At 43.5% G+C, this 27,126-nt stretch overlaps 1 protein-coding gene across 1 annotated transcript; it reads right to left on the reverse strand.

Annotated features, from left to right (window-relative positions):
* Positions 1-6,330: 6,330 nt before the first annotated feature.
* Positions 6,331-22,874, reverse strand: LOC142011351 (OX-2 membrane glycoprotein-like). Its single transcript, XM_074990720.1, has 5 exons — positions 22,865-22,874; positions 22,364-22,744; positions 11,688-11,993; positions 11,043-11,182; positions 6,331-6,736 (listed from the first exon to the last, which is right to left on the reverse strand). Exons 1-5 carry the CDS (start codon positions 22,872-22,874, stop codon positions 6,632-6,634), a joined length of 942 nt encoding a protein of 313 aa, XP_074846821.1. The 3' UTR covers positions 6,331-6,631.
* Between the last annotated feature and the right edge of the window lie 4,252 nt (positions 22,875-27,126).

Raw genomic sequence — 27,126 nt, forward strand, 5'->3', positions numbered from 1 at the left:
GCACAGTTGTTACCTATACCTCAAGCTGTGCAGTGAGAAATAAGAAAGTAGTAATGACTCTCTACAGACATGACATGGCAGCAGGTGGCTCACAAACAGGTGCTCACAAGTTGCAATAATAAGTCTAGAGACCACTGAAATGAAAAGCCTTAGCAGAAAGCACATCCTGAGCATCAGGCAGTGAAATAAGAGGGAGAAATGGATGGAGACCTTCAGCCAATGGGAGCTCCCTTGGGCACCTGTGAGCTCAATGTTGGGTTTGTAAAAGCAGGTCAGGACTATTTGGCTCTACAACTATTTCCAAATGGTATTGCCAACCTCAAGTGTTTAAGAAGTGAGTCACAAGAATGGCTTACAGGTCAAATTTTGTGTTTGTTTTCTTGGATTTGAGTCAACCAGGTGCATTTGAGATACACGCTTAAAGCTTTTCATCCACAAAATGAAAGACTACAATGTTAAAAATAATAAAAATACCAAACAGATTTTGAAGCCAAGCCTATGTCTACACAGTGCCCTAACCTCGAAATAAGGTACGCAATTTGCACTACACAAATTGTATAGCTTATTTTGAGTAGATTTTAAAATAGTCTATTTAGGCATGTGGTGCTGTCTAAAAGGCATCACATGCCAAAATGAAGCCCTATTTCAAGGCATGCCTGTATTCCTCATGGCAATGAGGTTTACAGGGATGACAGAATAGTGCGCTCATTATCTTGAAAATCGTTTTGAGACAACAGACATATTGCATAGATGTGGGCAGCTATTTTGGGATACCTTTGTATGGATGTAGGAGTGGAGGCTTTAGAAAGCAAGATGCAGTATAATTTCTGCTGGAGCCCTTCACTGAGGTACTGACTCCTTGTTGCCTCATTTCCTATTGCTGACCATGGGAATCACTTTGGCTGCCTCAGTGCTATCAAGTTCTTTCAGAAAATCCAGCACCTTTTTTGAAAGAACTTGCAGAGCGTCCACACGCAAAATGAGCTCTTTCAATCCGAAATCAAAAGACTGCAGCTCTTCTTCCAGAAGCCATCTTCCGCTCCCAGTTCAGGAAAAGCACATCCTTTTGAAAGCTTTTTTTGAAAGCAAGCATGTGTAGACACGCCGGGGGCCTTTTTTTCCCCAAAAGAGCAGTCCTCTTGGCATCTGATTTTTGATCCTTGGCCCATTCTTCCAAAAGAGCGGGGGAGCTGTGTGGATGCTTTTTTTCGAAAGAGCAGATCTCTCTTTCGATCCACTCTTTTGTGTGCGGATGCGCTCTTTTGAAAGAAGTTTTCGCAGAGGCGATCTTGTGGAAGAACGCCTTTCGAAAGATCGGCGTAGTGTAGATGTGGCCTTTCTGTCCCGTTAACATCCTCCCCCACCCCCCCATAAGACAGCTTCTGAGCTGGTAAAGTAATAAGATAGAGGTGGAAGGGGAGTATTTAGGTAACTTTTGCTGGCTGCCTTCTGAAAAGTGCTTTGCATCTCCTCTTCCACCTGGCCTGACTCCTCCTCTCTTCTGATCACATGAACACACAACCTAGCCAGTTATTCCTCTTGCCCTCCTGTCCCTTGACCAGGCTGCACCGTCCCCTTCACCGGAAGCACTTTCATCCCACTGGCAGCACCTGGTTCTTCCCCGTCTATGTATCAGTGATACCTACTGGAGAAAGTTGTGCTAATTATCCATGTTTCTTTCTGTCTTTCACAGCCACCCAAATCCTCCCAACCACTCTCAAGCTTTTTTGTAAAAACTGCCTAGATGCTGTGATAATGGAAAGAGTATGAAAAGTGACAGGTTAGAACTCTCAGCCATTGACCCAAGAGTGGTGCGCCAGCAGCCCAAAACAGGTTATCATCCTTTGGAACATTTCCCTCCATTAAGAACTCCTTTTTAACCAGGCTAACATGTGCCTGCCATGTGTCTGAGAATCGCACTGCCCTTAATCCTTGCTCTGGTCAGCTGCAGGGCTCTTGGAATCCCATGTAATACCAATGCTGCCTCCTCCTCGTACCCCCTGCCAGTGAGGGACTGGAGTGGGATTTTTAATCATTGAAGGGACACTGGTTAAAAAAATCATAATTCTCAGTAAGTCTCTTTGAAGATCCTAGCACCTAGGGGTATGTCTGCACCAGGATTAAAAACAATCATGTCTGGCCAGGCACAGATGACTTCAGCTTGGACTTTGGGTTGATAACGTGCTGCGTAGATATTTGGGCTCAGGCTATCGCCAGAGCTCTGGACCCTGCAGAGAAGGAGAACACCAGAGATTGTGCTCCAGCCTGAAAGTGAATGTCTCCACAGCAAATTTTTAGCCCGGTGAGCTCAGCCTCCTGCAGCTGTGCCACAGGCTTTGATCCCCACCTGGACTTGCCTTTAGATCATGAAAAAAGAATGGATTTTAAATATACTGACTTTCCACCATTTATACAGTTTTGCATATCACTCACCACGAATCACAAAAATAGAGCGGAGTGTATCACTTCTGTTTCTAGCCAGTTTTACTTTCCAGCTGTCATGCACCAACCCAATGTTGCAAAATTTGGGTTGCTAATCCGGCAGGGGACCATGTTTTAAGAAAAATCAGGAAACAAAAAAAAACCGAACAAATAAAACAAACAAAAACCAAAAACTAAAACCAAAAAAAACCACTTCCCTACCTGGGATGATTTATTAGGGATTGATCCTGCTTTGAGCAGGGGCTTGGACTTGGTCACCTCCTGAGGTCTCTTCCAGCCCTATAGTTCTACATCTGACCTCCTTAAGAATTAAGTAACGTAATGCCAGTTCAACTCTATAGAACAGCAAAGGCCAGAATCGGACACTTAGACATGAGAGACAAGAAAGGCCAAGTGGGTAATGATTAAATTATCTAACTATAATGGAAGTTTTTTCCTTACCTCCTTCATTAGATTTTGGCTTGTATCCCAACACAGGAAGGCTTGTATCCATTGCAAGTCCTCCTGAAGGTATTTGAATACTTTTGGAGGGATACATCAGCAAGCATGGCAGACACCAGAGCAGAAATACATTTTTTAGATGAATATTGCTTGCCTTCCGTTGTGCACGCCCCCGCATTTCACACAATTTGTAAAAATACTATAGAACTACAGACATTCTGGTTAATCTCATAAACACCCATGAATTCTGCCAAAGTTTTGGTCTCCCAGGAATCTCATGCCACTAAAATTCTACCAGAAAGTTGTGCTCTGTTCCCTTGAGCAATTTTAAGTTAGCATGCTGCCTTTTAATTTTATTCCATGGCCTCATGCTTTTGTATTACAAGAAGGTCAACTGGAACAATCCGCTTTAACTTCCCTATAAAATTAGATGGGAGCACCTGATTTGCCTTTCATATAATTAAATATTTTGTTATCAACTTGTCTTATTTGTCTCCTTTCTCAACTATCCGATTCTTTGCTCAAGTCCAAATTGTCTCTGCTTTTGCAAAAGATGAGAAAGGCAAAATATTTCCCTTCATCTTAGCTCTTACAGAATATTGTTTTATTAAGATGACTAAAAGAGGAGATAAGAAATCAAGCCTGGCTCTCTGATGGACCACACAGTTATTCTCTACAGTCCTCATGCAAACGGTGCTCTAATGTAGCAGACTTCAGCATTAGGCCTCTATCCTATCCAGCAGGAATTTTGATTTTCTTTTCATGTTAGCTCAGCTCAGAGAATTGGAACTATAGGTGCTGAGGCATTTTGGATAAATTAGTTATCTTTTTCTCAATCTCTGTAGAACTATGACTGGTGAAAAATGAAAAATTCCCCAGTTGTGAATTTTCCAGCTGCATCTGGTTTCTTTTCCCCAGCAACCTGCACTATTACCAACAATTTAAGTACTATTTCAGGATTACATGCCACCACTATTTGTTTATTCTCTCCTCCATGCACTTTCATTTCATGTTATTTGTCTGCACCTCTAGTAGGAACTGAATCATCTGGAACGTGTATGTGAGAAACAAACGTGAGGTGGAACAGATTATACTTACTAGTGGCCAAAGTAAGAGATCAAAGAGCCGAGTGTCAGTTCGCACACCAACATCTTGGTGGCTTATTCGACCTTACTGCTTTTTATTTGTTTGTTTCCTTTAAGTTGTGGATGAGAATTTTCAGTAAGCTAAATATAGGATTTGGTGCCTTTTAAAAATTATTCATGATTCCCAATCTGAAGTGACTTATTGTTGTATGAGTTAACTTTACAAACCATGCGCAGAGATTGTTTTTCAGTTTAGCGGGTAAACAAAAATGTTTATTTTGGGTCCACCCAGAAATAAGAAAAATCTATTTTCTGGAAAAAAAGAGTGAAAGTTATTTCAAGTTGAACAAAACTGAGCTTTTTTCAAAACGGCTTTTTCAAAAAATAAAGTAAAATTCAAAGGAAAAGGAAACTAATCAAAACATTTTATTTAGAAAAATGTCAAAAGGAAATATTTTCCTTTTTTCACTTTTCCAACCCCAAATTCACAAAATTTAAACCTCAAGATACCTTTTTTGCAAGAAAGAAAAAGTTAACCCAAAAAATTCTGACTAGCAATCTAGTTGACGCAAATACTGGATAATAAATGCTGCCTGTGCCCTGTATTCACCCAGCCATGTTCCCTATCTGTCCCTTTATTCTGCTCTTACTCTACATAAATTCCATTTTGCAATAGTTGTAGTTGTAGGCTTCACCAAAACACTGTGAATCATTAAGGCTGGAAAGGAATGTGGCCAAAAATCATTAATTAAATTCACTGACCATTGGTTTTTTATTGCCACAGCCAGCTGACAATCCACACAGTACGGGACTCAGCTGCTCCAGCCTGTCCAAGTGCCCACCCAAACCAAGCTCCAGAGCATCCAGAATCTCCTCTTCAAACCACCAGCCCTGCATGTTAACTCTCAAACAGTGTCACAGGATATAAAGAAAGATAGCACTTTGCTCAACTTGATGCCATCAGAAGTGCTACTCTGAGGGGTCTCAAACTTGTTTACAGCATGGATTCCCCCGCTTAATGGAACAATTGCCTCTTAGACACCTTCCATCCCAGCCTGCCATGATCCCTTTCATACTTGGCCAACTATAGAAACATTTGCTCCATAGATCCAACTGTCAATTTTCTCCTGCCTAGCTAATAAGATGTGTTCAGTGTTCATGACATTCTTGGAGCCCCAGTCCCCTTATAATCCCCTCTCCACACCAGACACACCCACCTAACAGAATCCTTCTCCTGCTACAAGCACCCCCTCAGACCCAGCATTTCCATCTCCCTTTTTCCATCTGCCTCCAAGAAACCAATTGCTCCCTACTGAACTTATTCTCCTCTCCCCTTCTCCAGAACCCTCCAGTCCCAGAAGGAGGGTCCACAGCTAGCTGCTCTCTAAGCCTCTCCTTTCTGCTACCCACAACTGCCATAATGGATACACTTCAGCCTCTGCCCCCTGAACTTCCCCTTCCCGGAGTTCAGAGCCCTGCCTACCACTCAGCCCCTGAAGCTGCTGCTGCCGTGGGTGTTTTCTTTACATCCGTTCCTGTCTTGACTTCCCGCCTCTGTCCTGACCCATTCTGCTGACATGCTGGCTACTGTCAAGCACCTCCCCTTTCTTTTCCCATGTTCTCTTGTTGCAAGGCCCAGACCTCATTTTGTTCCTTCATCACTCTCCAGCGCCTCCCACTTCTTTGTTCTGGTCCCATACTTAGAACCTGGCACCTGGCCTGCTCTTCCTACTGGGCTGTCCCATTACAGCCTACCCCCAATGCCCTCCTCCAGATTCCTGTGGTGCAGTGGGGTCAGGGCACATGAAGAAACCAATTGCAGCCATTGTGGGGCACTGTGGGAAGAAGGGAAGTTAACTGCAGGGTATGGAGAAACACTAAGGGGAGAAGAACATGAGGTTCCCCATTCCAGTAAAAGCCCCAAGATCATGTTACTCTGGTTATCATGTTTCCTGTGACGGATGATTCATGGCTTACAGCCTGAACTTGGCTTCAGTCCCGTGGTGGCTGCTTGCCCTGTTGCACCCTTTGGGTTTAGCTCCAACAGCTTTTAGGCTCAAGTCTCCATGTCTTGCAGAAGCTTATTATATGGGTCACTAGTGCCTGCTGCTTTGCTGGCTCCTCTCCGCATTATTTTTCTATTATTGTATTTGCAGCACCTCTCAGAGGAATACCCACTGAAAAGTTATTTCATGCTTTATCTGTTCCCTCTTACTGGTAATTCAAGACTCCCAGCATCATAAAATCCAGCAGAGCCCCCAGGCTTCAAAGAAACAGACTTGGGCTGTTGTGATATTAGAAGCCTTATTCCCCTCACCCTACACCTCTCAGAAATCTCACTTAATACAATGATATGAAAAAATAGAAAACTTGTATTTTATTTCTCAGAATACACAACTATAATTTAACAATCTCAGACAAATGCCTATTGCAGTCTATACACAGCTAAGCTTACTGGGTAATTTATTCAAGCATAAATAGACATTAAAAAGTCATTTTGTGGCATTTTTCTTGTACAAAACTTGGCATGTTGCATGTCATTCAGTTCATACAGAAGTCTGAAGAGCTGTTACAAACACAGCTAGATATCAGTATCGCACACGCGAACTCGGCCCTGCTTTTATTTCGCCATTGGTAGGCAAAATTCTCCCAGCATCAGGCATTCATCTATCCAAGAGTACTCTAGAGGGAGGAAGCTTTTCAGGGCCTTGTTTATTATTTTTTGTGCACAGTCCATGTCTCACATCCTTGTTGCATATGGGAAGAACCTGGAAGAAAATAAAAACGTTGCTTTTCAAAAATAAATAAATGAATGAATGAATGAATGAATGAAAGATGAATGACTTTAGAGCTGGAGGAAGGTGTACTCTTGCAGCTGTTGCTTTCCCTATTCTAGCACTGATATCCTTACCTGTTCCTCCGTCTATCCCCGTAATGCTCCCCAAGTCAGTGAACTGCACCACATCTTGCAGGTCATCCCCTCCCAGTGTGATGGTGGTGGTGTTGAAATACTTGGAGAGTATTATGGGCATAGATGAAGGAACAGATAAGGGTATTAACACCAGAATAGGGAAAGCAACAGCTGCATTTAAGACTCTCTGTCCCATATGGCATTCACAAATAATACCTGTGAAGATGAAAGTGCAGGTCTTCAACACAAGTGTGAAGAGTGTGCATAAGAACATAAGAGTGTGCTTTTGTATAGATGTGAGACCTAGGCTGTGTCTACACTAGCCCCAAACTTCGAAATGGCCATGCAAATGGCCATTTCGAAGTTTACTAATGAAGCGCTGAAATGCATATTCAGCGCTTCATTAGCATGTGGGCGGCAGCCGCGCTTCGAAATTGACGCGGCTCGCCACCACGCAGCTCGTCCAGATGGAGCTCCTTTTCGAAAGGACCCCGCCTACTTCGACGTCCCCTTATTCCTGTGAGCAGATGGGAATAAGGGGACTTCAAAGTAGGTGGGGTCCTTTCGAAAAGGAGCCCCATCTGGACGAGCCACGCGGCGGTGAGCCACGTCAATTTTGAAGTGCCACGGCCACCCGCATGCTAATGAGGCGCTGAATATGTATTTCAGTGCTTCATTAGTAAACTTTGAAATGGCCATTTGCATGGCCATTTCAAACTTTGAGGCTAGTGTAGACACAGCCCTAATGTACTAAAAAGTCTCCAAATTACAAGCTACAGGTATTCACAAACAGATGCCTGAGGTACATCCTTCACATAAAATGACATGACATGGTCAAAAATGGGGAGCTTTGGAACAGAGCAGAAGAACCAACAGACATTGAAATCAAAAGAAGAAAGTGGGGACGGCTAGGCCACAAGCTTTGGAAACCACCATCCAGCATAGTCCATCAAGCCCTCACATGAAACCCGCAAGAAAAACGCAAAAGAGGAAAACCTTGGACAATGTGGAGAGGGTCTACTGAGATTGAAGGCCAACAACTGGGGTATCCTGGAGCCAGCTAGAAGTTTTGTCCCAACACAGAGTGAAGTGGAGGAGACATGTAGCTGACCTGTGCTCCAAGTGGAGTACAAGGGTTAAATAGTAGTAAGATGTAAGACTGTCTGGTATGCTGATGGACTGCCCCTGCTTGTGCCAGAGATGGGGGACAAGTTTCTCCTGCCTGGCCCTACCAATGGGACTCCAATGGTGACAGCAGTACAGCCTCCCCAAATTAGCTTTAATCTTAACCTCTCTGCACAGTGTTGTTTTCTCTATGACACAGTACTGTTTCTGAAATTATTTTCCAGAAGTGGTTCCCCTTGTTTTGTACTGAAAACTGTTTAAGGACCATACTGTTGATCAGACTAAACCATTTTCATTTATGATTCTCAAAACAGTAGAGATCTCTCGTAAAATCACTTCACTTTTTTCATGCCTTAGTTTCTCTTTCTGAAAATGGAGTTAAGGATATTCACCCTCCTTTTTTAAAGTTCTTAAATACAAAAAGGAAAGGAAACAGGCAAAAATTAGGTAGTGGTGTAAGGCAGGCACAAAAGGGAATACTGGGATTTTCCATTGATAGTGAAATTTGCACAGTGGTTGAACTTTTGAACCTCCCTCCCTGGCCCTCATCACCTCTGCCATCCCCCACTCTCCACACACAAATAGACAGGGTAATTTCTAAACACAACTCAGCCTGGCTCAGGTACAAGGACAGCTATTCTATTATCAGCCCAATTTCATACTGACTTCTGAGGACACACCTACACTACTCTGGAAGATCAACCCACTCAGGGTTGATCTTCTGGGGTTAGATTTTGCAATTCTAGTATAGTCACAGTCCACCCCTGTACTCGTCACGAGAACAAGAAGTAAGGGAGGTTGATGGGAGACACTCTCCCAGTCAACCTTCCCCTATACAGACAGCCAAGTTAGCCGAGCACAGACACATTGATTTTAGCTATTGGTTTAGCTAGGATTGTGTATCTGTCGCTGACTTTCTTAGTCTAGTGTAGACATAGGCTGAATCATCCTCTGTCGTGAATTATAGATATGTGCTCTAAATGTATGCTTTCAAGAGTTCCAAACAATGTATTGTCTAAATGTAAAATAGCTCAAAGTTTGAGAAATATGTGGTTACAGATAGATAGTGTCACTTTGTTATTTTAAAGCCTCCATGAAGCCTTTAGGGTTTCCATGCCACTTCCAAGCCTGGATAAAGGAGGAGGGTTGGTCAGTTAATTGACAATGAACTGACCATGAAACAACAATACAACTTAAACCTGATGCCACCAACTATGTACTATAGCATAGAAAGAAGGCATGCCACCTCAAGAACAGACAAAAATATGTGCTAGTGACAATACACAAGAAAGGAAGTGCATTGAGTGCAAGAACTACCTAACAATTGCCCTAATGAGTCATCTAGGCAAGGTGCTGATGATGACACTGACGGAGAGACTAAAATTGCAGATAGAAGAACATCTAGTGGATGAGCAAGCAGGGTTCAGGAAAGACAGAAGTACCATACAGCAGATACTGGCACTAAGATTGATAGCGAAGAAATCTCAATGAAAGAACAAGAACATATACTCTTGCTTTGTTGATTTTCAGAAGACATTTGACAGTATAGATCAGAAAATGACTTGGGCTGTGTTGGAGTCATATGCAGTGGATAGCAGACTGATTGAAGGATTGTTGAAGGATATCGTTGTCATTGAAATATATCAATGACAATGCAGAGGCAGCAGTCAGAACGTGCAGAGAGTTGGGAAGTTGGTTGAGAACGAGTAGAGGTACAAGACAAAGAGATCTGATATCGCTGAATAGCTTCATCATGCATCTAGAGAGAGCAATGGGCAAGATCCAGGAAGAGATAGAAGGGATGACTGTGCACAGGATAAGAATTAACAACTTGAGGTTCATAGATGATATAGTTATCTTTGAGATAGATGAGGAGAAGCTGGTGAAAACATTGCAGGTGCTAAACAAGGAAGGGAATCAGTACAGACTGATTATGAACATTGATAAAACAAAAACAATGGTATTTGGAAATAAGAAAATGGGAAGGAAAAGCAGTGTAGATGGGATTGAACTAGAGAATGTAGAATATTTCATGTGTCTGGGGAGCAACATAATGTATGATCTAGACTGTAAGAAGGAAATAGCAACTAGGATAGCAAAAGCAAGAGCAAGTTTGAAGGTGGTGGATAAGATCTGGAGAAGCAAAGCGGTTAACTAAGGAATGAAGCTCAGTCTTGAAAACGTGTGTATTCAGCAGCATGTTGTACGGATGTGAGACATGGGTGATAACGAAAGATTCAAAGAGAAGAATATTGGCATTCGAGAGAAGTTATTATCGAAAGATCCTGAGAATAGGATGGATGCAGAAGGTCGCCAAAGAGGAATTATATAGGAAGATACAGCCAAAAGAGAACCTACTGCAGAAGGTTATACAACGCAAGTTGCAGTTATTCAGGCATATCTGCAGAATGAACGATGAATGAAAAATCAAGACCCTGTTATTCAGCATAATGGACGGTTCAAGTAGGAGAGGCAGACCCCACAGAGAATGGGTAGATGGTATAGTAGACTGGTGTGCAGCTAGTCTACAGAAATTAAGCCACTCTGCACTGGGCAGGGAAAGATGGAAGGAAATAGTGAGCGAGGCATCAGACACCAATGGGTGCTGAGCCCACGGTTGTTGATGATTTGTTGTTTTACTCTATGATAAGCCAAGCCATGGACTGGGAATGCTCTAAAAGTTCAGACAGACTTAAGCCACCTGGTTTACTATTATTAGACAATTTAATCTAGTTGTTCTGTTTTTGAGTCATTTTCCTATGAGCCCTGTTCCATATGGACCTCCCGAGTGTCTCTCTGCTCTGTATGCTCTGAGTGCTCAGAACAATCCTGTGCCTTCAAAGAATGAAATCTGAATTTGACTGTTACAACAGCATTGTCTTATTCTCCAGCAGAATTAAAAAGGCATCACAAAACACAGGAAAGTTTGACAATGACTGACAGACACAATGTTTAAATTCTGGGTCCAGTGTGTTGCAGCCCTGGGTTTACTTACTAGCACAGACTAGCCCCTGTGGAGGTAATTTGGGAAGACTCACCCAACACAGATTAGCTTTGTTTCTGTCTATTTGGTGGTGTTGCTTCCAGCAGTGGCAGAGGCACAAGAGGCACAGAGCCCCCAAGAGAATCAAAGAAACCACTACATAGATTTTAACAGCACCATCTGTTGCTGATTGACCTGTAGAGAAAGCAAAACACTTTTCACATGAGCTGTCACTGACTTAATACCTGTCAGATTCTCCTTCACCATTCTCCAAAAGAAACGTGAAAGCTACAGATACAGGGATCTGACAGAGAAAGGAAAGGGACACTTCAGAACAAGATTCCTTTCACGAGGGCCTTGTGCACTGTCTATATGCACAGCTGTTTGTGCTCAAGGTTTTTGGGAAGGCCATTGTATTTCTGTTGCCTCTTATTAGGCGAAGTTTACCACCAGTCATGCTTTTCTCTTTCTCATGTGTCCCAGACTTCTCTCCCTCTCTGCTCTACTGCCCTAAAGGGTTTGTCCTCTCTCTCCCCCGTGTGCCAAGAGTTCCATCATCCTCTCCCAGCTTCGTTGGAGGCACCTCCTTTTCTTCTGGCCCAGGCTCCCGTTCTTAACTGTCTCAGACACCCTCCCTCCTCTGCTTCCCGCATCAGAGCAGCTTCCTCTTCCTCCTTCCCCAGGCCAACCTCACACTTACCCCAGATGAGCCCATTCTTGGGCAGAGTCAGTGTCACATTCAGGAGTGGATGTTGGATCACACAGCCAGCTAAGTGCTCCTGCTGAATCCTGGAAAGGACATGTGTGACATTGCTGGTAACTGTCACCATCTGGTCTGAGTGGCTGATGAGAGACCATTCTGACTCCTGCTGAAGGGGATGGGACAGGTTCCAGCTAATCTGTGGAGCTGGTTTCCCTGTTACTGAGCAGCTTATTTCCACCACATTCTCCTCAGCATTGTCTGGACTGGGTACGAGCTTGGCCTCCAGCCTGGGCTCCGATATTGCTGTTAAGCATAAGAAATAAACCCCATTATTAACACCTCACAGCTCTGCCTCTAAGGTAGCTGAGTGAGCCTGCCTGGGCAAAGAGGAATTTGAAGCCTGTGTCTTCTGTTGCCTGATGAGAACAAGCGCAGCATTTGGTTTTACTGCCTAGGGCTGTCTATTGTCTCAACCTGTCAGGGCCCAGCATGTAAAATTTGAAAATGTCAGACAAGGATCCCAAAATGAAGTGGTCAGGGACACAGAGGGTGTGCACTTTGCCATAGCTTTTCAACAATCCTGTGCAGGAAATCCTTCAGTGTGCTAGACTCCCAGGGGATCTCACTCTTCCTTAAGGGCGTCTCACACAGCCTCAATGGCTCCGAGACCGAGGGTTGGTCCACACAAGGAAAGTTAGGTCAGTCCATCTTCCATGCTCCGGTGTGTGAAAAATTCACACCTCAGACATACACTCGTAAAGAGTCCTAAGCCCCAGTGTAGACAGCACTAGGCTGACCTACTTACCACCTTTCAGAGAGGTGGATTTACTACAGTGAAAAGAGAGGCCCTTCCCGAGTATTAAGTGTTTGCGTTACACTCCATCTGGGCCACCATGTCACTGCTAGTGTAGACATAGCACGAGCCCCTGGGCACTCCTGTTTCACACGGTGAGCTCTGCTCTTCAAGTCCAATTGAGATAGACTCCTGTTCAGAGACTTGTTACCCTGTTACCCTTTTCTGGGATAAAGGACAAGAGAGTGTTCAAACTGGCCAATGTCAGGGCTCTAACCAGCCAAGCTGCTGTAGAAGCCTTCTTGCCTTGCTCTGTGTCTGTGTCTGTGTCTGTGTCTGCATGTCCTGGGTAAGAGCTTCTGCTGATCTCCAATCCAAAGGCCAGATGGTATCAGAGCCACCTGACACCTTTTCTGTTTGTACTCCAGCTTGGGGTTTTTGCTCTACTTCCCTACATAGATCTGGCTAGTGCAAGGGAGGTCTCCTTCTTCCTTGGCTGATACTTGCTAGATGTAAATGTCCTTTCTTTTCCTGGGTCCTCCACTGGCATGGTTCAGTTTCAGCCTACCTTCTGAGTGACCCATTCCTACCACTCCAGACATGTAGGTGATCCAACACCTCATATTGCCTTCTCTGCCTCAAAAGCAGCTTTTTAAATTCTTTGTGCTTTGTACATAGAAATGCAAACCACAGAAGAAAAACTGACACATGCACAGGAATACTAAACATTTTTGCAAAATTCCCACATTCTCCATAGAAGAAAGCCACCAACTCAGAAGGTGGGGGGAGCAATATGGGTGTCCAAGTCCCCAAAACACCACCATCAGATTTCAACAATATGCTAAAGAGTTGGTAAAAGGCAGAGGTGGAATAGTGGGAAGTAACAAATCAGATATAGCTCTAACATTAGAGATCTGCTCCTCCCAGCCAGATTTCTGTTTCTTGTCTGTATAGTTTTAAAAGGAGAATTACTGCTAGATGGAAGATTCTGGGACTTTCAGCCCTGCAGCTGGATGTCAGTTTATACAAGAAACATGTACAACAGAAACAGAATATAATGCAAACTTCCCCACATGGACACCTTCCAATCAATATATGCAATATCATTCGTTGCGTATATGTTTGGTTATGTATCTGCAGCTGATCAGTCTATCATTAATGCGCTGCTATACCTTTTTGTTTCTTATGTGGTGTTTAGGGGGCATTTCTATTTAGAGATTATTATTATTATTATTATTATTAAGGAAAAGATTCACAAAAAATGGATTCCTGAAGTTATGTGGCTAAAAAAGGGTTTAGAAATTTAAGTAAGTGGCTTGGTTTTTGCAAGTGCTGAGGGAGCATCCAGCAGATTCCATTAATTTAACACAAGCTGATGGGTCTTCGGTACTTGTGAAAACCAGCTAACTTACTCAGATTCCCCCCATCCTGCCAAGACTTACACAGGCATATAACTTCAGTCTTGTGTGTAGTTCCATAACATTAAGTATGGACATTCCTGTAGGTCAGGCGTCAGCAGCCCCCACTATGGGTGCCAAGAGTGGCATGTGAGCCAATTTTCATTATCACGTGAGGCGGGAGCTCAGCCCTGTTCTCTTCCCCCATGCAGCAAGTATCTTGCTCAAAGACTGTAGATCAACGAGACCAGCTAATGCTGCCAACCACCACCTAAATGGTAAAGCTCTGCATCTTAGTGTATATTAATGAAGCTGTTGTAAGTAAGACTATTAGTGACTGGCATTCGGACTGTACATAGAGGTTAAAAATGTCAAATTTCAGCACTCCACCTTGGAAAAGTTACTGACCCCTGTTGTAAGTGATGCATCTGGGCAGGATTAGATCCTATATATGGATTTAGGAGCCCACATTTAGCCATCTGTATTTGAAATGCTTGATCAGAATATTATGTAATTGCAGCCATAGCCACTCTAATTTAATTTGTGTCAGATCTAAGAGAGTTTTGCTGTGATGAATGAGTTGGTAATGCAACTTTTATGCTATGGTGAACCATTCATTACCTAACTTTTAAGAAATATGCTATTGAGTGATGGGATTAATAATTGCCTTGCCATCATTTACCAATTATTAAACAATCATTTTTGTTTTGGAAAATTTCCAGGTTTATGAAAGTTTTATAATAGTTGCCTCTTGAACAGGAAAATGAAGATTTTATTCTTAACAATTCATGTTCATGTAGCAGACAAGAAACTAACTTCTTAAAGGAAAATGTGAGATCAGCCAAGTTTATATTAGATCCTGTATATACTAACACCACTCAAAATACACCTGACCAGACAATGAATTTCCCAAGCCATCATGCTAGGGGAGCAAAACTAGGAGATCACGTGGCAACCTTAATAATAGACAGGCTACAGCTACTCCACACTCAGATTTGAAGACAGAGATTCTATGGAAACAAGATGATCTTATTTTTTTAATCTCATGTCTCTTTCCCGATGGTGAATTTCAAGTGCATTAGTTTCTATGGCATGAGTCATTTTTCTAAGACTTACTTAATCTGTTTACAATGATTGTGTCTGCTCATGTAACTTCATCATCAGCCTCTCACTTCCCTGCATCATTGATCAAAGCAGACCTATCACTTTGCCCAACTGATAGTGCTGATAAATTACAATTGGGTTTTTCTTAAAACTACAGTGTGAGAGCCAATGGGGGTTTTGGCTGGAATTTCTCAGAGTTCTCCCATGTAAGCCTGGAAATTGAAGGGTTCAGTCTCACAAAGAGCATTCTGTTTCAGTCCACAAATAACATTTTGAACTTCTTCTTTTATTCACAGGATATGTAAAAACAACAGAGCCTGACTTCCTCCACCCACTGCATTGGCTTCAAATACTGGATTGTGACATCCAGAAACAGTGCAGCAAAACCGATACCTATCACATGAGCCAATGCTTCCTGCAACTTTCTACTGGGAGGGCTTTAATGGAACGTCAGCAGAGAATCATTTACAAGAATGTGTATTAATACTGTGCACTTTTATGGCACCTCCAGTATCTAAGCAGCTTACCAAGTTGGGCAGGCAATGGCTGACTTAGCTCATAGCGCAGTCATGAGGCACAGAGCTATTGGAACTTTCCTGAAGTCACACATATCAGCACAGGAAAAAATAAGATGGCTGCAAGTTTCAGACCCCTCAGCCTCTGGACTCAGACTCATGCTCCAGCACTACAAAAAGCTTCCTACACATTAGGTGTCAGGCTGAACTGGACCTCTGACACCCCAAGAAGGGAAAGGGGAGTTTTAATGCCACGGTGTGAGCCTCAGTCTGTAGCGCCAGGCTCTAAGGCTTGCAACCGGGCATACATTTTCCTGTGTAGACAAATGAGTCAATGGCAGTGTGGACTAGAACTATTGTCCCAAATCTCATTCCTTTTCAATTCAGATTGGGCCATTCTATGCCTACCCATATTAGAACAAAGAGTGATCACCACAGAAGATCTATGAATCTGATATCGCCAATTCTCAGTCTGGTTAGCTCTCCTCTTCCAATACACAGATGAGAAATAATACAAAGGACACTCAGCTATAAAGAATATGATCGACTCTAAGGGGTTGATTGTAATCCCAGTGAAGTCAGTGGGAGTTTTGCAACTTATTTCAAATGGGAACAGGCCAGGTTGTCATGTTGAGAGTGTGTGTACTGGGATGCTGCTCGCTCTTCTTCTCATTCCTCCGACTGTCAGACAGTGAGGGGAAAATGCACAAATTGCGTAAATTACTTCCCTGTCCCCTCCCCTAACTGGCCAGGAGCAAGAGATATGCACACAAGCCACTTATTTTCCCCTCGTTCCTGAAAATTAGGGGAATGGGAAGAAGAGCAAGCAGCATCCCTATACATACAGCTGCTCCCTGCCCTCCCAAAATGGAGCCCTTAAGAGTGGGTTGCATTTTAGGTGGTCACAATTTTATCTAATGGCTGTCAGCAGGAATTGGGGCATCTCTGCCACTGACTCGCTGCATGGCCTGCGGCAAATAACTCAGTTTCTTTGTTGTTTACTTTCTCCACCTGGGAAATAGGGTCAGTACTTATCCACGTGCTTTCAGATCGTCAGAGGTCTGGGGTCATCTATATGTAAGTTATTTACAATATATCTAGAGGCACGTGAACAAAATTTCTAAAATGATTCTATAAACTGGCCAAACTTGATTCTCCCTAAATTAGCCAATCCCCATTAACAGTAGTTAATTGTAATTTCTCTCCCCCCGCCCCCCCCAATTGCATTTTCAGCAGCTTCTATTCACTCTTTTTAGTAATGTTTTATAGATCTTCAGTTCCAAAGGAGATAGTTCATAAAACATCCCCGGCATCCCCTGCGGTGTGGCTTTTCTGGCACAAAGGATTACAAGGAAGAGGGAGAAAAATTGTTCTCCTTGGCCTCTGAGGATAGGACAAGGAGCAGTGGGCTTAAACTGGAACAAGGGAGGTTTAAGTTGGACATTAGGAAAACTTCCTAACTGTCAGGGTGGTAAAACTGGAATAAATTGCCTGGGAGGCTGTGGAATCTCCATCACTGGAGATATTTAAGAGCAGGTTGGATAGACACCTGTTGGCGATAGTCTGGATGGTGTTCAGTCCTGCCGACAGGGCAGGGGACTGTACTTGATGACCTCTTGAAGACCCTTCCAGTTCTAGTGTTCTATGATTCTATGATTCTAAAGGAAATATCTCACACACACTACCCTCGTTACAAGGTTTCTCTCCTCTGTTTTAGCAAAGCCACTTTGAAATTGTCCCCTGCAAACCTAGTCATTCCCTTGTACCTATGCTTTCTAGAATAGTTGTCTGTACATATAGTATACAATAAGTGATTTGACTTCAATTCCCCTAACCAGGTATAAAGTAGTTAAGGTGTCAGTGCTGGAAATAATGCTCCTAAGAAATATGGAGCTTATTACCGGCAATCACTAGAATGAAAACTCCCACTATCCAGCTCCTCCAGGTCAAGTTCAGTTCGAGCTAGGGTAACCATCTGTCCTGTATTTGGCAGGATGGTCCCATATTTGTGACACCAAAAGGGCATCCCTAATTATTTTTAAAGGGCCTAATTGTCCCGTATTTGGGGGCCCCCCACGCACCCGCTGACCTTTTCTGTCAGCAGTTGCTGGCCAGAGAGCACTCAGCTGCCACATCTGTGCTGCTTTCCCAGGGTTGCGGGGCGAGCGCTGGAGGCTGCCACTTCCCCAGGGCTGGGATAAAATCAGTGATGGACATGTAAATCCAGCTATGAGAATTATGTAGCTGGAGTCAATATATCTAAACATCAATTTTTGCCACTGCCCCCACAGCAGGAGGTCGACGGGAGAAACTCTCCCATTGACTTCCTTTACTCCTCATGACTGCCAGGAGTGCTGGGGGTGACAGTGGCACCACAACAGTTTAATTTAGTGTGGCCCCACTAAGTTTATCAAATGCAATCCCAGAAGATCGATTGTCAGCACATTGATCTTCCCCTCAGTGTAGACCTATCTTGAGTTCTTCTTAAAAAAAAGTAGCTTTTAAGTTAGTGGGGTACAGGGGGGTGGGGGGGGGACAAACATGTAGGATTCCAGTCAGAATGAGACATGTAACAATAATTAACAGGTCTCTAGTCATTTGCCAATAAAAAAGTTTCCTCAGTTACACTAGAATAAGATTAAGATTTAAAAATGTATATCAACTCTTACACTTCACAATCTCACCACTCATTGCATGTGAGGAGGTTTCTTCTAATCCAAACACATATTATGTAGCTCTTCCACATATGAATTTTATACCTTCTTCCAAAGCATCTACTACCAGACGGAAAGGGCTATTAATCTCATTCCACATGGCAAGACTCAACTTCACCCATTTTGATCAATATTGTGGAAGTTATTTATAACACGTCACTCTTTACATAAAAGATAGTATAAGATTAAAAACAAAGACCTTATTAAAAACAAATAAGATTAAAAACAAACATACAGACCATAAGTTTTGTTCAAAAGTAGAATAAAACCATTTGATAATTCTGAGAAACTCAATACACAAATAGCTGTCAAAAAGAGAAGAGAACATAGATGAGGTTTGACTGTATGCATTTTGACCTAACCACAGAAACAAATGCTTCTGAGTGCACGTGTATTAACAGAAAATAAATACATCCAAAAAGGAGAAATTTGCTAGCAGGAAGGTCAGGGCAACACAGACTATATCATTGAGTGCTCTACAGACAACTTCTCCTAGTCTGAATAGTAAGAGAAAGGATTTGGACAGGCAGAGCTACCGTTCCTAAAAATATAGGATAAGTGAGAAAGATATATGTGTGCAATTAACTTTCCTGTAACAACCGAGCCAGGGTTTTTTAAAAGTGCAATTCCATCCCAGCTACCTGAAATGTTAAACTGAGTTTTTCCACAATTTGTCTCTTTAGGTTTAGGAATTAGTTAGGTGTCTGCGTGTTCATTCCCTCCATGCTTTTTTCTTCACTTTTAAGAAACCTCTGTCCTGAAAGCTTAGGGGATTTTCCTGCATTTTGGGGTTTTACTGGGATGTATGTTTTTCTAGGAGATGCTAATACTAAGAGCTAGACCTTGCCTTAAACAAAGGACTGCTTGCAGGCTTCATCATCACGAGGTATTTTGCCTCAGACATACAGCCTTGAGGCACATGTACACCTATCTACATATTCTAGAAATGTGTGTCTGTCTGATCAAGAGTGCCTCCTAAGCGGTAAGAGATAAGACCACTAAATGTGCCTGGAATAAGATTGTTTTCTAGAATGTAGGAGGCTACTAGGAGGCACACCCTATAGTGTGTCATGGCCACAGGCAACAGCAAGGTGCCAGTGATGGAGACTGTGACAGCTGTAATACCATTGAGGCAGCAGGGGAAAGGTAAGCTTCCTGCCTGCCACCCAGGGAAGCAAGGTCTCCACTGTAGCCAGCCCCAAGGAGCCCCTGACCTTCTGCCCAGCACTGCCACAGACCGTGCTGGGGAGCTGTCCCACCACCACAAGTGTAACTACCCTGATGTAGACTAGAACCTGGGACTTGCTGGAGCTTAGCACAGGTGTCTCTACAGCATGAGCTGAAGGCCAACTGGCTCTCAGCCAAGGTTGTAGAGGACATGTATTCTTTATCTGTGAAGTGGTCTAGGTACCGCTACATGGGACAGTTAACCACACCTAGGTGTGTGGCTTACACAAGCCCCAGGGAGATGCCCTTCACCCAGTGAGGTCCCCACAGCAGCCATCCCCAGGAAGCTGCACCCTGCCTAGCACCATCCTGGCCAGCCTGGGAGAACTGCTACAGGGCAGTCCCTCGCTGGCTTCTCTGCCCCCATACACCCAGCCTCTTGTCCTGCGACCCTCCTCACTCCTAGCCCTGTCTCCTGCACTCTCCAATCCCCCAGCCATCTGCCCTGAGCTCCTCCATTCACCCCCAAACTCTGACTTCTGTACCCACAACACCAGCCACTTGCCCTGAGCGCCTCCTCACCCCCAATCTGGAGTTCTGCACCCCCTGCACACTGAACCCCACCCTAAGGACATAAGCAATGCAGGGTAACTGTGCTTGTTTTATATACCCTCTGCCCAAGACCATCAGGAAAGTGACGCAGAGCAACCTGCTTGAAGGCTCAGGCACTGAGAACTGCTGGCTTGTAGGCAGCACTCAGATGGCTTGGAAACAGCGTTCCCTCTATTTTTTTCCGTCCATGGGCAAAAAATTTTTTGTTATGTGCACCGAGGCCTGTGTGGGTGTGCATCACCAACAGGAACACATGCTGCCCATTGTGAGTGCTCTTTGATAATCTGCTGGAAGGCACTTGAAGCTCTCCTGGGCAGCTGGCCCAAGCACTCAGCTTACAAGGAACACTAGTTGGAAACCAAATTTCTCATTCTGTGGGAAATTGAAAAGTTACGAAATAAACTTGTTCTGCGCAGGCATGAAACATTAGAAGCTCACCGTGCATTGGGTACCTGGAAATTTCATTAAAAAACTCTGAAACAGTTTATCTGGACTTGTCAAAACAAAATTGATGCTATCTTCCAAGCTGTTGGAGAACACATTACGGGGAACCTGGAACGTCTGTGGATTCTGGCTCAAAATGGGGGTCCTACGGAGGTGGGACAGCCAGCACAGGAAGTGCTGGCCCACTGGAGGCCTCAAGTACAAATATTTTTACCCCAAAGGATATAAAAAGCAAATGTAGGGGGAGTGCTGGAGCTGCTCATGGCTCTAGGCAATTACTTGTGCCTAGCACTGGCCCTGTTGGAAGTCAAGCTAGCAAGATATCAGACAGGATTCCAGATATTGATTTCATTGAACCTTCCAATGAAAAGCTATGTTCCCATGAAACGTTGCGAGTTGCCAAAGGTGAATATGACCCGGTGGGAAATTTGAGACTAGCTCTATCTGGCACAATAATCAACTGCATATATAAAATCAGTTTCACATATTGGCTGCCACACCTCAGTAAAACAGGCACAGATACTCACTTATGTACGGGGTGGCTGCCTATTTCTGCTCATTTTCAGCTAGGGTTTGTCTACACTTACGGGTAGATCAACACTCCAGAGATCATTGTCTCAAGCATTGATTTACCAGGTCTAGTAGGGATGCATTAAATCAACTGCTTCTCATGCTCCCATCAGCCTTGGGACTCCACAGTCACAAGGACTAAGGAACCCCTCCCGTTGATACCCTGCAACGATGAAACCACAGTAAGTCAAAACAAGTTAGGCTGGCTCCAGCTATACCACCACATAGCTGGAGTTGAACACGGCTGCCTAACTTAGTTTGCATTTGACCCCTAGTGTAGACCTGCCCTAAATCATATTGTTAAGGCAACCCTATTTTTTAACTGGTTATTTTTATTACATTGATTGACATCAGTGAAACTACATCTCCTGATATTTTTCAAACTTGTTCAGGACAACCTAAGCTGAGCTCCATGAAGTGTTCTTAAGTCACTTAGAGAAGGGCAAAACAGACAAAATCCAGCCACAATAATGTAAAATTCTCTCTGCTTCCTTTGTACAAATCACTAACTCAGTGCCATAATTTTCATTGTTATTCCATTATCAATATGCTGAACAATGCATGCAACAGCTGCCTTTGGAGTAATTAGTTTGAAGAGTCTTGAAGAAGTTAAAGAAAAAGAACAAACAACAACTCTATAAATAACATTTTAAAAGCAGTTGCTTAAATTACATAAATAAATAGTACAAAAATATCAGTGTGGGAAAAGGTCAGCCTTAGGTGCACAGTTTAAATTCCTTGCTTGTGGTAGGGTGTCATAGTTGGAAAATATATAACAAGAGAATTTAAAGGGAACACTAAGTAAGCCATAGAGTAGAAGCCACAATTTCCTGATTTAGACATCTGGTGAACTAGTGACTAGGCAGAAAGTGAAAGAACTCACCACTTTAGCTGGGTACAGGTTTTCAGCTCCAACTTTTTTGCTGGCAAGAAAAGGCTGATGTACAATACCAAAGGGTTTGGCAAATTCATGTCAGTTTTCCGGAAGTGTTTCAGTTAAACAAACCAAACTTCCTTTGGGTTTAATAAAAGCAATCTAAAACACTTTACAAGGGTTATCAAAAGTGAACCTTTTGTTTGAGCCCAAATTAATTGTTGTTTGTACCTTACAATTGGATGGATTTATTGAGTTTGGCAGGGAAGAGTGAATCGCTGGTGAATAGAAAAAATGCATTATTCACACAGCTTCGCTCACCACAGCTTCCCTATCAGAGGTAAAAACCAATGAAGAAGGGAAAATTGGGTCATCTTCCCACTGAGAGCAAGAGATTAACCAGAAATCTCAGTAAAAACAACCACAAGCTAGGTAACAGCTACAGTTTCCGAATAGTCAAAACCCTCCTTCCTGATGTCTTACCATAAACTTTGAGGCATGTCCTGCTGGTGATGGACCCCAGGGGAAATGTGTTGAAGATACATTTGTAACAGCCTTCATCCTCCAGTGTGACTGCGTGTATGGTAATGGCAGAGACTTTCAGCTCACTTGTGGTGAAGTGCACACGGCTGCTATAGTCACCCAGGATCCTGTGACCATTAATCTTGCTGTAGGTTGCAATGTTGCCCTGGGCCTCCCCACTCTCCTTCTGCCAGGTCACCTGCAGCACTTCATAATCCTCCATCAGCTGGCATCGGAAAGTAACATTGTCTCCTTTCTTGGAGGGCTGGACTTTCCTATGAATGATCTGCAGTGAGCCTGTGGGAAGACAGGACGCATAATTATGAAATTCGCTGTCATTCACTCATCTCCCACACTGAACTGAGATTCTATTATCTATCAAGGCAACACTCCTTTGCAATTTCTGAGTGAGAATTCCTAACATGCTTTGCCTTCAGAACTCCCATAAACCCAAAGACTTACACTGGGACATTGTACCTCACCATGAGAACTAAAGCAGCTCTCCCTGGCTCATTCACTCTGTGGCCTATGGGCTAAAGATTCCAGCAAGAAAGCCAGCTCAGATCACAAGAACAAGGGCAATTATAGTCTTTGTTTTGAGGACATTTTCCTGCTCTATCTGGACTAAGAACTCACAAAAACACTCCTAAACTAATAAACAGCTGCACAGGTTGAACCTCTATAGTCCAGCACTCACTCATTCAGCAACATCTGTAATCTGGTAGTTTTAGTTAGTCATGGGTGTGGCCAAGTTCCCCATGGTCTCATAAACTTTGTTTCCAGCCATCAGTCCTGGCTCTCAGTGTTCTGTGCTGTTGTTTAGCTGTAATTTGCCCCTGAATATCTTCTAAGAGCCCCATAAGCAGTGAAAATGTAGGTAATGCTGCTGGACAATATTAACCTCCCATGGTCTGACAAATTCACTCGTTCAGCACCCGTCCAGTCCCAACGGTGCTGGACAAGAGAGGTTCATCCTGTACTATATTAATAATTTCAGAACCCTATGGATATCTGTCCATTTGAAACTCAATTTAAAAAGCTGCTTGCCCCACCCTTAGGGCAATTTTGACATACATACACAACTATCAGCGACCAGAAAACTTAGTTGAAGGTAGACTGATGTTTAAAGCAAATTATAACCACAATCCATAGCCCACTAGGCAACTGCAGAGCCCTTTCTGATGGCCCAAAGAATATAATGTTCTGAAAAACTTCATCAGGTAGAAGGGGACATGCCCACAAAAAACTATTTCTCTATACCAGGGAATCAGGGAAGAGAAGCACTCCATGATAAATTGCCCTTCTTTCCTTCAAATAAATAGAAGCAGGTTGAAATGCCACTGAGGCAACAAGTTAGAGAGATTTTCAGTCTCAGTCTTTCACTTAGCATTGGTCTTCTCACAGAGCCCAAGTTAACATTACTTGGCTGGTACACGTCAATACGTGGATCCTGCACCAGCATGGGAAGACAGATGTCAGTGACGAGAGGCACAGCACTGAATAGTGCTTTGTTCATTAACTGCTTTTTCACAGTCAGCTTGAGAAATATATATGGTGTTCTGGAAGCGGCAGATGGTTATAGCACAGTACAGTGTGGTTCCATTTTCTTCAGGAGTAACAGAGAGAGGAGGTGTAGCAAGGATCAAGTAGCCTGTATGTCAGTCATTATAAAAAATTGCATCCTGACCCAGTAGGAATCCACTGACACTCTTTAACCAAAATCATTCTTGTAATGTAAGCTGAAAGCAAGCTGTAGCCTAGGTGGGTTGCTTGCTTATAGTCATTTGTAAACAAATACATCCATTTGCCTCAAGATGAGGGATATTCTCCTTTTAAGTCAAACTGAAGACACTATAAATTAAATCAGCAGTATGAATAATCTAGGAGCATCAGATGAAGCATTATGAAGCTCATTTAAGTTCTATCAAAGCCATATCACCAAGCACAACACTGCCATGTGTGTGGCCAGCAGCATTATAGACATGAGAGTGTTAATCAGGGAATGGTAGGTGAGAAGCAAGGGCTTCTGCAAAGCTTGTATTAGAGCGATACATTACCAGGTTGGCAGGATGTTTGATCAACAAAGTTTCACACATGGTTTTAGTCAGAGAATAGAAAATTTACCTGCTGCCATCACCCAGACTCCAGAGAGGAAAATGCACATGAACATCATCTCAGCTGTGAGCTCAACCCGAAGAGCAGGCAATGGAAGGCATTCTGTTCTGAACTTCCCTTTTTATACACTAAACAGACTCCAGGAGTGGGACAGATTAACTTCTACTGGAAATCATGTAATCAGTTTCTTCCTCTTTGTGATATCAGTACTTTTCTTTCACACCTACAAGAATTGCTGTGTTTTGGGGGAATTTGATTTTCTCTCATTTGGTAACAAAGATTATTCTGAAAGTTTCCCACGTGATCCCACTATCAACTCCACATGAGTGTCTACTTGGAAGAAATGCAGACTGGAATAGCAGAGTGAAATTTCAATCTAGATGGAGCTAGGTGGACAGAGCTAGGGGAAAGTTATAAGAGGAAAGGGGGGGTTGTGGAAATCAGGATTAAGACGTATGTGAATAGCTATGGGGTCACAGGCAGCGTTGTAAATGCAAAGGACCAAAAATCATGGGATTTCAAAAAAGGTGATAACGTGTTTTTTGGCCTGTCTTTTGACTTTGCAGTTCACACTCACTGTCTTCCTGGCTTTTCCTCCTGGCTGCCCCTTCTCTCAAATTTATTGGCTAAGGTGATGTTGGCCCCCACACCTTCACATCTGCCCATTCCCTACCCAGCAAACAGATATTTCACCATCAGTGTGTGTATCAGGTCTGTCACCTTACCTCAACTCTGCTTCTCACACCCTATTTACCCAGTGGGGGTGGTGTGGGGGGGGGGCGAGAACAGCAGGGTGCCTCACTCGCCAGGTGTTATAAAAATGGGAGGAGCAAAGGCACCATCTGACCCCTTCCCTGTAGCTCACAGGAGGGGGTGCGAAAGAAGGCAGAAGAACAGTCCTGAGGAAGGTTGTTTCTAGACTAGCACCCAACTTCCAAAGGGGTGTTCTAATTAAGGTGTTGGGAGACTACTAATGAAGTGCTGCGGTGCATATGCAGCACTTTGTTAGGCTAAATCTCCCCCCGCCTCAACTTCAAAGTGTGAAACTTAGAAGTGCCAGTTTGCATGTGGCGGCAGGTCAGCAAAATTTTGAGGAGTAAAGGGATTTCAGAGTAGCGCGGGCGCTTCCAATTACCCGCGTCCGACCCACAGCTACACGCAAGCTGGCACTTAGAAGTTTCACACTTTGAAGTTGCCATGGGGGAGATTTAGCCTAATGAAGTGCTGCATATGCACCACAGCACTTCATTAGTAATCTCCCAACACTCTAATTAACATTCCCCCTTCAAAGTTCAGGGCTAGTCTAGACATAGCCGAAGCCTCTTTCTCCCCTCCATGAGAATGACTAGGTTGGTGAGGAGAAGGGGGGAGCTCTATTTGTAACTGCTGATTGGTTGTGTTGGCTCAGGAAACTGATCAGTAGGACAGGCAGTCATTCTGAGCGGGGTTTGCTACCAGGCATGGCTCAAATTCTCCTGGGTGCTGGAGCATCTCATATCATTTTCAGATGGCCTCCATCATGCACCAAAATCCCATCACTCTAAAGCATCACGAAAGTTAATAACGCTGGGCAGGTCAGATCTGGTGAATACTGAGCATATTCCATATGCTGTTTGTAATGTTTTTAGTGTACATCGCTTGTTTGCTTACTCCAAATTTGTATGATACTCTTTGAATTTTGGCTGCCAGCTACTGAAGCCTGCTTACTAGTGTTGCATATGCATGGTCCAGCATGATTGACACATGACAGGTCCAGAATGCCAGGATTTGCCAGACTAAGGATCGTTCAGGGCTTCTGCCCTAGGCTGCCCCAGTCTCTTGCTCTCCAGGGACTCCAAGCTTCCTAGGATTGCCCTGGGGCTCTGGCAGGCAGAAGCTCCAGCCACAGACCCAGAATGTGGTAGGGAGCTCTGGTATGGGCTGCCCCTACCCCCATGCTGTAGCAGGACTGGCAGGGGCTCCAGCTCTGGCCCAGACCCAGGCTGCTGGCCACTGTTCTGGCCCCAGCCTCTGTCCCAGGGGTACAGGTTTGGCCCCAGCCCTGAGACTCTTTGGTACTGCAACATCCATAGTCCTGCCAGACCACAGATGTTGCCAGATGAGAGAGTACCAGATTTAAGAGGTTCAACCTGTACAATAGCCCTGACGTCTGGGTAATGCTTTCTGAAAAGTCCTGACAACAAAACAGTAGACTTTTCAGGGTCCTGTTTTCAAGAGAGTTCTGCTGCCACATAAGCACCTAAATAAATATTTTTCTTAATTGCTCATTACACAACTGTTTTCAATGTAACATCGTGGGTGCCAAACTTTTGACACCCTATAAATTATGAGTAGAGGGGGTGAATTTTTTTTTGTCCAAAACTTTTTTCTTGGCTGAAAAATGCAGATTTGGAGCCACCAACACAATTTCTAAAGTTATGTAAAATCCATTGACTAATTTTGGTAACAAAAAAAAATCATCAAAACCCAAAAATGTTTAGTGTGTAATGGTTTAAAAAGAAAACAATTTCCAAGTTTTGATTTAACAGCACCTTTTCGAGATCATTAATGCAATTTTATAAAAATATTCTTCTCAAAAGCTAAACAAAATGTTCAGTTTCAAGTCAAAT

The sequence above is a fragment of the Carettochelys insculpta genome, chromosome 1 (genome assembly GCF_033958435.1).
Source record: "Carettochelys insculpta isolate YL-2023 chromosome 1, ASM3395843v1, whole genome shotgun sequence".
Taxonomy (NCBI): Eukaryota; Metazoa; Chordata; order Testudines; family Carettochelyidae; genus Carettochelys; species Carettochelys insculpta.